Source organism: Orussus abietinus, unplaced genomic scaffold (assembly GCF_000612105.2).
Source record: "Orussus abietinus isolate OABI.00-Male unplaced genomic scaffold, Oabi_2.0 scaffold35, whole genome shotgun sequence".
Classification (NCBI taxonomy): domain Eukaryota; kingdom Metazoa; phylum Arthropoda; class Insecta; order Hymenoptera; family Orussidae; genus Orussus; species Orussus abietinus.
Window position 1 is genome coordinate 451,020 of NW_019394237.1, and position 10,093 is coordinate 461,112.

Below are 10,093 nucleotides of genomic sequence, written 5' to 3' on the forward strand. Positions count from 1 at the left end.
TGATTGCTGCGACTTTTCGCTGCTCATGTCGTTTCTCCGCGTTTATTTAACTGAACTCTTTACAGTTACGCGTATAGCTGTTTTCTCTCTTTCTTTCTCTTACCTACGTTTTCAATTTTGTCGAATAAATAGCATTATTGAATTATGTGAATTTTTAGTTGCATTTGAATTTTGCGGCGGAATCGGTGGCGTCATCTCGCAGAGGCGTGCCGAAGCGCGATGTCAATACCACCATTTTGAATTCGAGATGTCGATACTATCGATAAATGAGAACGACCTTCGATGAGTAAAGAGGGACGCTGCTTTTTGGGGAGAATTGATGGTAAAGTTTCGAGTTTTTTTAGAAAGATGGCGCTATATACGTTTCCCTCGGTATATACGCGGTCCGTGGGCTGAAGCACGGTCGAAGCAGGAGCTGAACCGAGGTCTACGATAATAATAGCGACATATATGGCAGAGAGTGATTTTCGAAGTTGATCGATATATTTGTGCGAGGTAAACGTTCCGTTGTTGTCTATCAGAGAATAGCGTCGCGAAATGTCGGAGTGATAACCAGTTTGCGCTCTGACAGGGCGACGTGCACGAGATCTTGGTCGCCTTCTTCCTCCGGCTTCCTCGGGTTTTCTTTATATAACCTATGCTTCTGTTGAAATCCAGGGTGATACTTATCATTCCTCGTCTCATGGTATTTATAACTACGCTTGATGTGCACAACTCTACAGGTCTCACGACGTGCTTCGGCTTACCCAAGATGCTGGGAAATTAGTCGCCTCGGCTTGGCTAGCAAGCTTTGGGATTCGTCCTACGAGTTGTAAACACCAATCATCCTCATGGCTCTACGTAGAGGGAACAGGAACCTCAAGCTGCGGGTCTCCGATGAAACCGTAACCTCTGTGTGAGTCTAGTGAAAAAAAGATATTTTGAGGCCGTTGTAACGGGGATCTATTATTTACTTCGATTTTATAGGACCCCACCAAGAAATCTCGACAAAAGAACCACAATTACCATTGACGACAAAACATTCGTTGTCGAGGCAGATGATCTAGAGGCGTTGTGCGTTCTCGGACGAGGAGCTTATGGAGTTGTAGATAAGATGCGGCATAAGCAAAGCGGCACGATAATGGCAGTTAAGGTAATCTCGTCATAACTTGTCGGAAGTTCATAAATGTTTTGTACCTCTGGTGACGATCGATACCGTCGGTAATCTTTCGGCACCTCCGTGTTGGTATCGTTCATGTTAAGCGCTACCTGGAGTACTGTTACTTTGCAGAGAATAACGGCGACAGTTAATACACAGGAACAGAAACGTTTGCTTATGGATTTGGACATTTCGATGCGAAGCTCGGCTTGTCCATACACCGTACAATTTTATGGCGCTCTGTTTAGGGAAGGAGACGTCTGGATCTGTATGGAAGTCATGGACACGAGCCTCGATAAGTTTTATACTAAGGTCTATAGGCACGGTAGATCCATCCCGGAAGATATACTGGGGAAAATAGCCTTTGCTGTAAGCAATTTATTCTGTTTCAAGACGCACTATCAAATGGACTCCTAGAAAGGAATGACAGAAGAGTGTCTTTGCAGGTAGTGAGTGCGCTGCATTACCTCTACTCACAGTTGAGGGTGATACACAGAGACGTCAAGCCAAGTAATATCTTGATCAACCGGAAGGGAGAGGTGAAGATCTGCGACTTCGGGATATCTGGCTACTTGGTAGACTCTGTCGCAAAAACAATCGATGCTGGTTGCAAGCCGTACATGGCTGTATGTAAAAAATGACTCTATGTAGATTTTAATAGATATTCACTTGTACTAATTTGTTCCCTCTTATTAAAATTTCTTCAGCCAGAGAGGATAGATCCATCAGGAAACCCCTCGCAGTATGATATCAGATCGGACGTTTGGTCGTTAGGCATTTCCCTTGTCGAACTGGCTACGGGGAAATTCCCTTACGAGTCATGGGGCACTCCTTTTGAGCAGCTTAAACAAGTTGTCAAAGACGAAGCCCCAAAGTTACCACCAGGCCAGTTTTCCTCGAGCTTCGAGGAGTTCATCGGCAAATGGTAAGCCAATTAGAGTACAGGCCTCATTGCACTTTTAGAAGTTATGTTCATTCTCTTATTTGATCGTTAGCCTGATGAAGGATTATTCGGCTCGACCGAATTACAATCAATTGTTGGAGATGGTTTTCATCACAGAGCATGCAACGAAGGACACCAATGTGGCCTCCTTCGTAGAGAACGTATTAGACTTGCCAGAAATTGAGCAACCTGCCTAGCAAATAAGGAAGCCCCAAGTTTGCTTCGCTTCGACAATGGGAACTTCAAGTAATATTTCCGTAATCGTGAGGGAGCTGTACACCGGAGTTGTGCATTTGGTCTCAATCTGACTCGATGTTACGTTACATCCTGCAGGGTTCCCTTGGACTCGGAGCAGCCACTTGTCGGAGCTCAGATCAACTGCCAATCAAGCTAGAAGACTTAGTGTCGCGCAAGTCGGAGTTAAAGTGACTGAACTGCTCGCAGACTCGATCAGAGCATTAGGCTGGGGTGTCTTGGCAGTCTCCGTTCCAAAATTTACCACATACTCGGAGATGTAACGAAGGCAATACAATTTAACTGTGTAGTAGTTTTGTACAAACCCAGTGTCACCTGTATTATTTCTTGCACTCTCTTTCTCTGTCTATTTTTACCTATACCTTTCTCTTTTTATACACTATCGTAATTCTATGTTTCTGTATGGAGCAATTTATCCAGTAAACATGCGATTTGAATCGTTGGAAACACTAAAAATTGTACACGAGTGTCTGTTATTGTGTAAATTAAAGTTCAAATTCCGACTCGGAACTGGGAGTAGTTGAGAATGCTCATAGTTCGTCTTTTTTAGTATTATATAGTTTATCTTTCCATCTTCCCGCCTTTCTTGCCTATAACCTACACCTCTCAACAATTTTCGATTTACAAGGTATATATCTTTATTTGCAATATTATTGGATCAAAAGTGCTAGTGATCTCGTTCTTTCATATAGCGAATACGTAATTCGGCGAATAAATCCACGTGAGATGAAAGTGCGAGAAGTGAGCGCGCTCGTCAAAAATACGTAATAAACGCCCTGAATTGGGCCGCCATTGGGGGGGTATCAGGTGGCAAGTACGTTAGCCGTCCACATCCTTCACCGAGGGCAGCACAGGACGCGTTCACGCTACCCAGTCCGTGAGCAATCTCCCAACTCATTTCTGTGGTGGTTTGGCCTTACTTTTTGGAGTGTCTTGAGATTTGTAGTAGAGAATTTTCGATGAGGGCTTTAGTGCAGGATTCCCATGTTTTCATGGGGCTCTTTGTAATTCGTTAACGGATTTTTTTTACTCCGTTTCCTGTCCACGTATCGTTGCACCCAGCTTGATGATTGAGTTGTTGCGTCGCTTGTGAAATCCGAGAGCGTTTATAGATTTCGGCAGTTGCTACGGACTCTGTTATAAAGGAAGTTACAGTGAATCGTGTCAAGGAATTTGTATAAAAGTGGGAAAAGTATGGCTGAGAAAAATATTCAGACGGCTGCGAAAAACGCACAAAGTAAGGAACCTGAGATAAAGGTTTCCCAGGTGAGCTTGTATTTATGTAACGTAGCATGGGGACATGTAAAGGGTGGAGGAGCTCACTCTTTGGCATTTATTCTTTCCAGATGTTTCAGGCACTTGCCAGGTCGAGTCAGCAGTACTTTTATGAACTCTTTGCCGATCTATATGAATTCAACCCAATGGAGCATGAACACTTTAAATTCTTCATCGCTTGTGCCTTATTTGGCCCACCTAACACCAATAATGTTAGCGATAGTACGACGTGTGCAGGCATAGAATTGTATGATGCCAAACAGATGAATGTTATCAATAGCTTATACAAGATTCTCTGTGAGCGAGGTCAGCAGGATGAGAAGAGCACCATTTGGTGCGGTATTTTATACAATGTTGTATTTGAAATAGAGGCTAATGAAATAAGTATGAAGTGCGAGACAAAGGGAATGGACAACAAAAATGAAATAATCTGTCCTAAACCGGTGTTCAGGCTCAAGAAGAATGAGTCGTGTTATTATATCGATGAGATTGGGCGGGTTTATAAAAGTTGGCTGGATTATCTTGAAAACAATACCTTAGGCCCTTGCATTATGGCCCTACCGAAGGACGGTAGTTATAAGGCTGATCCCAAACAGGAAATTACTGTTTATAATTCTTTGGTTTGGCTTGAATTCCATCGGTCGCCAAGCTGCAAGCTTAAACGTAAAGTTTTGAATGGCATGGATATTTTTAGCGGCACTGTTGGAATTGCTGGCACTGCTGCAATGGCTGTGTCCATGGTGACGCCAATTGGTCCTATTGCGTTGACAGCAGGTTTGTGCCTTAAAGCAGTCGTTACCATTTAAGGGGGTATTTATTTTTGAGAACCCAAAAATGGGCATTTTAAAGGAATTCGTTTTCCACAGATACAAGTACATTTGCTTTTCATTTCTTATTTAAAATTTTTTTGTCAGCTTAAAATTTTTATAACTTCTAAAATGTTAAAAATATTACAAAAATTTATTCAAATATAGTTATTTAGTTTAGTTAGTTTGATTAAAAGACAGTAATCTCTAGTAGAAAACATACTAATGCTAGTTGCATGTTTTATTTGTCAGGCTTAGCATGTGCAACGGCGTCAGGAGTTTGGAGCATTGCTCGAGCGTCCTCTAAACTGACCGACCGTTACACTCATGAACAATCAATTGGTTTACATGACCCATTAGCAAGAAACGCATGGATAAGTATTGGTGGCACGACTTTAGGGATTGCAGCAACTGGTGGGAGTGCGCTTCTTTCGAGAGCTGTTATAAGAGGAGCTAACATAAGCAGAGCCGCTACCTTGGCCTATGAGACAGTCAATGTGGGTAGTGTAGTAATGAATGGCATCGGCCTTAGTGTAGATGCTTATGAAATGTACATGAATTATAAAAAGACCAATGAGATTTCAAAGGGCAACGTACTTTCACTGGTAACTCACATATTCTTCTTTGGAGCCTCTGTTGTGAATTTCAAGCTGGCCAAGGAACTCATCCACAGTACTCAGGGCCAAGTTCTAAACGAGTTTGAGAACAGTTTGCGGAGCAATCGCCACAGAAAAGAATTCCACAAGCTCATGAGAAGGACCATTACTAGCTGTGGAGATAAAGCAACTGCAAACGCAGAGATAATCCGCGGTATTCGTAACATTTCCAATAAGGATGAATTTTTTGCCTCAATGGTCAGATTAAGGAAGACCTTCAATCGGACCAAATCGAATGCCTGGTTCAAAGATGGGAATGTTGTAATTAACGGCAAGGACCTGATCGATCCCATCAAATTCTCTCAGTTACCTCGTAATGAGAGAGTACAGTTGATTAATGGTGTATTAGAGCAAAGCAGTAATATTAGTGTGCGTCAAAAGCGTAACTGGATAAACTTTAAGGCTTCCGCCATGCAAAAAGCCAGCACATTTCCGAGTGTATCCTCTTATCATGCTGGCAAAGGATACAGGCTGTACAAAAACCTAGTGCTTAGCAATAGTTCTGAATTGTCTCAACATCAAGTGCAGGACACAAATAATTTCACCTTTGTTAATAGTTTAATTAAGGAAATGATGCCTTTTCATTGTTGGCAGTCTATACTGACGGGTGTATTTAATCTAGCCATGAAGCTTGTAACCGATCCTAGGATGAATTTACGGAAGAGCCTTGCCGAAGCAGTCGATTTTGTGTGGAGCTACATCAAAGAAAACATTTTCAGGGTACTGCCACTGTTGGTGTCTCGACACGTACCTGCGCCGCATAACAACCTCGCTAAGAACATAATACATAAATTGTGCCATCTTGCTGAAAGCGAGATGGACAGATTTGTGGAAGCCTTTAAGAAATGGTTGATTGGAACGAACAACCAGGAAGAGGAAAAAAAGAGAAGGGATGAATTCACTGTTTCCAGGATTAGTTCCATGGAAATAGATACTTGGGAAGTAATAACAGTTTCCTTACCTAAGTCGCCCATTGAAAAATTGTCTACTTTAATCATCGTTAAGCTGGCTGTCATTTACTCCTGTGTTTTTGTAGGATACAATATAAGTTAGGTCATAATGGATCTGGATATGAGTAAATTTTTTTACACACTGTTTGTCTTACCACAGACGGTTAATATGAATTCTAAGGTTAACATTAAACTATTTTTATATAAGAGCTGCTGCAATAAATCTGTATATTAAGTATTTTGTCACATTTTAAAGTTTGGCACTCGTGGACATATCAATCTCGTACAAGAATTCTGTTTCGTCAGGAAGCGAAGCAGGGGCTCTAAACGATTTGATCTAAATAGATATAATAAGGAAGTAATAAAACAAAAAAAGAGACTGTTGAGGTTATATTATTGGTTCTTTGGCACCAGAGACCCCTGTAACCGACTGTTAATCCTTTGCACACTTTTGTCGAGTGTGAGTCAACGTTTATGAGACGATTGTGGAAATTCGGAGGGCAAAGGATTAAGGTCAATACAAAATTAGAGAGGTTATATTCTCTTTAATTTCTTCACATTCAACAATCTCGCTCTTACTGAGATTACTATACGGGATTACGAAAGAAGACATTGTTTGATGTCTTATTTTATAATTTCTTTGACAAATGAATGTATTGTTTCGCTTTTTTGTTCCCTTTAAGTAAGAGCTCCGTGACTTTGAATATTTTGTTTAAAGCTAATTTAACAAGAGTTTTTTTACAAGTATTTCACAGTTCAGCCCCATTTTTGGGATTATTTTTTTCAAAATTGTGCGATCGGGTGCTGCGCATATCTAATGGGAGTGAGAGAGAGACAGCGACAATTTCTGCAGCGCCATCTCTGAGGTAGAAGTGGAATCTACTTCAATCGAAGATGGCGGCCATCTTTGTTGGTGCTTCCGCACTGACCTGCGCAACGTAAAGGCACAAATGGCGAGTCGCGAAGAGTCATTTACAATTTTAGGAGACCGCTGGCGAACCGTGCCTTGTCATCCCTCGTTAAATTCGAAATTACATTGAAGACGAAAAATCAAAGGGGATAAACTAGGTCGCCGAGCAGTCAGGAGCGCCAGGATCTCCGCAGCCCGTCAAGATGCTCGAGGGAGAACTGTCAGCTGTCATCCTCCCAACGTTGTCGCTGATTTTATTTGCGGTGACTTTAAAGCTCGCAAGACACTTTCTGAGCGAGCCGCACATTCACATAAGAGATACCAGTAAAGAGCACAATTGGACTGCCATTCAAGATTCCACCCAGGTGTTTGAAATATTTTAATCGCAGCCATTCACAAGCCAAGCCGATTCATTCTACTTTTAGGATGTTTTTTCCTTGTGATACCAAAGCACTGGAACGATGCCTAACTCTTTTTATTTATCAATTTTCTCTATTTTATATCTCTTGGAGTTAATCAATTTGGCCAATTCGTGGCTAAAGTATGTATCATTACCTCTTGGAAGGGGATAAATCAAGCTGCATGTAAATAACACATGTTGAAGGCATGCTGCACATGCTATAAGGAGCATTTAATTTATTTATATATTTGTATGTATTTATACATATAAGGCAAACATTTGTTTCATTAAGTGCTTTGGAAGGCCCGTTTAAGATGCTTTACTTATTGGTTATTCTTTTGCAGGCATATTATTGCAGTATCTGCGAAGCCCTGCTTCTGCATTCCATTGGAGTGGTCTGCGACTCCTGCGGAGTATGTGCTGATCCTTGTTGCATGAAAAGCGCAGATAAACAGCTGAAATGCAAAGCGATCGTGCTATCCAGTAACCGTCCTATGAAGCACCATTGGGTGAAAGGTATAAACTTTGAAAATATAAAAGACAGGTCATTTTTTGTTACAAGGATGTATTGTTGCGGTTCAAAGGTGCTTCTCTAGAGAGGTTAACTTAATATCCATTTCTACAAGGTAATCTCCCGTTACTGGCTATGTGTGATGTGTGCGAGGAGGAGTGCAGCGTAGTGCCTGGCCTTCACGACTGGTGGTGCTGTTGGTGTCAGCGCTTCGTACACGAGACATGCAAACGAATGCTCTCCGAGGTAATTCTCCCACGCCGAACCTTACGACTAATTTATTCGGTCTTTCCCTGAAGTTAGAACGGATACGAAAATCGATGAGAACTCTCTTCGTAGGTTTGCGACTTTGGTATATTTAAGTCCATGATAATTCCTCCAGGGAGTTTAGAGATAATCAACAAGCACAGTACCATAAGGAGTCGAATGCAACTTAGAAGCATCGTGCCACCATCTTGGAGCGATTGGTGTCCCCTCATTGTCGTAGGTGAGTACGAGTTAAAAGTGTCTAAAGTTTCCGTGATACCCTTTTCTTACAATAGTTTTTTAATTCCAGCAAATAGAAAGTCTGGCAATGGCGACTCAGGACAAATTCTATCTTTGTTCCGGAGAACTTTGAATCCTGTACAGGTGGTGGACCTCGTGGATCGTGATCCTGTTGCAGCACTCGAGTGGTGTAGATTACTCGGAGATGTGAATTACAAGATTCTCGTCGCTGGTGGCGATGGAACGATCGCATGGCTGCTGAATTCTATTCACAAGCTTCAATTAAAGGTATCGAAATATTAGTATCTACATCGGAGAAACCAATTTCAGCTAGCCGAACAAAACTTTGACATTTTCCAGCCAGTGCCTGCGGTAGCTATTCTGCCAGTAGGAACTGGCAACGATTTGTCTCGTGTTCTGGGCTGGGGAAAGCAACACGACGATGACTTAGACCCTTTGAAAGTCCTCCGGCAAATTCAGGCAGCTCGTAACGTAGAACTGGACAGGTGGTCCTTATCGATCACTCCATCTGGGGGGAATCTACCCTTCGGAGGCACTCAGCGACACAACTTTATGTACAACTACTTCAGTATCGGGGTCGATGCCCAAGTGGCCTTGAACTTCCACCGCACCAGGCAGAGTCGATTTTACATATTCAGTCACAGGATATTTAACAAGGTGAGTTAATTAATATAGAGAGTGTCAGTTGCATCGTTCTGTCTGAACTTCTCATTGGTCATTCTATCGATCACCTCCCACAGCTCCTCTACCTCTGCTTCGGAACACAACAAGTTGTAGAAAGGGAGTGCAAAGATCTGGATCAGAAACTGGAGGTGTACCTGGATGGAGTGCAAGTGGAATTGCCTTCGATAGAGAGTATCGTAGTACTGAACATTCCTTCCTGGGGCGCCGGAGTGAATCTGTGGGAGATGGGCTTGCAAGGTAACTGCTTGTTTATCCGTTCTTTCGTCTTTCGAGTTCTAGTTCATAATTTCACTCCAGGTGACGAGGGGATTGGCAAGCAGAGCTTCAACGACGGCCGTCTGGAGGTCGTTGCGATTTACTCTTCCTTGCATATCGCCCAATTGCAAGTTGGACTTTCGCAACCTCATAGACTCGGCCAGGCTTCCACCGTGAAGGTATGGACAAGCTGAGCTTAAAAAAATTGCCTACAGTTTGGAATCTGCCTTGATTTCAATTAATCTTGTTTTGCTGATGGCCAGTAAAGACCCATTTTTTACTTTTTCGCTCAGTACTCAACGTCTTCAAGTTCTCTCTATATTTCATTTTCTTTACTAGAGCTTTCGTCTTCAGGTGAAGCTGCATGGTTCATGCGCTGTCCAGGTCGATGGTGAACCTTGGTACCAAAACCCCTGCGAAATCGACATTACGCATTGTGACCGTGCTTCGATGCTGATGAACACTGAGGCTCTTGACGAGTAGGCGGTAGAGAAACGTTCCTAAGGAAGATAAATCGAAAAGACTGTTAGTTAACGAACGCACCGTGTCCATGAACGCGGGTCCCTCGAGGGACCTCCTCATCAAGGCCTCGATTTCGCACTAATTTCTCCTATAAGATAATTTCGCACTAAGTTCGCCGTGGAAAAGGGTACCGAGAATTTCTGTATAGCAAGGAAGTGACTCGAGATCTCGACTAATTGTACAAAATACATATTTATCTCGTACTTGGCCGCGCCTAGGGTTTATTCGCTACTGCACTAATACCTCCGATAAATTGAACGATATCCTTGAAGAGGATGGGA

The 10,093-nt window shown here is 42.4% G+C and overlaps 3 protein-coding genes across 5 annotated transcripts; all 3 read left to right on the plus strand.

Annotated features, from left to right (window-relative positions):
• Nucleotides 1–371: 371 nt before the first annotated feature.
• LOC105695187 (dual specificity mitogen-activated protein kinase kinase 6) lies at nt 372–2,860 on the plus strand. 3 transcript variants are annotated; one of them, XM_012416537.2, is made up of 8 exons: nt 372–495; nt 723–895; nt 967–1,132; nt 1,271–1,507; nt 1,585–1,764; nt 1,846–2,063; nt 2,134–2,327; nt 2,415–2,860. In XM_012416537.2, exons 2-7 carry the CDS (start codon nt 831–833, stop codon nt 2,276–2,278), a joined length of 1,011 nt encoding a protein of 336 aa, XP_012271960.1. In that variant the 5' UTR covers nt 372–495; nt 723–830; the 3' UTR covers nt 2,279–2,327; nt 2,415–2,860. The 3 variants fall into 3 exon arrangements, with proteins under 3 accessions (XP_012271960.1, XP_012271961.1, XP_023287537.1); XM_012416538.2 differs by having other exon boundaries at nt 379–658; XM_023431769.1 differs by having other exon boundaries at nt 379–895.
• A 391-nt stretch (nt 2,861–3,251) lies between these two features.
• On the plus strand, nt 3,252–6,261 carry LOC105695179. The gene is made up of 3 exons (XM_012416528.1): nt 3,252–3,602; nt 3,683–4,385; nt 4,670–6,261. Exons 1-3 carry the CDS (start codon nt 3,531–3,533, stop codon nt 6,124–6,126), a joined length of 2,232 nt encoding a protein of 743 aa, XP_012271951.1. The 5' UTR covers nt 3,252–3,530; the 3' UTR covers nt 6,127–6,261.
• Nucleotides 6,262–6,968: 707 nt separating this feature from the next.
• LOC105695171 (diacylglycerol kinase epsilon) lies at nt 6,969–10,015 on the plus strand. The gene is made up of 9 exons (XM_012416519.1): nt 6,969–7,298; nt 7,678–7,849; nt 7,960–8,090; nt 8,184–8,331; nt 8,401–8,618; nt 8,691–9,008; nt 9,092–9,272; nt 9,333–9,469; nt 9,645–10,015. Exons 1-9 carry the CDS (start codon nt 7,137–7,139, stop codon nt 9,771–9,773), a joined length of 1,596 nt encoding a protein of 531 aa, XP_012271942.1. The 5' UTR covers nt 6,969–7,136; the 3' UTR covers nt 9,774–10,015.
• The last annotated feature ends 78 nt before the right edge of the window (nt 10,016–10,093 follow it).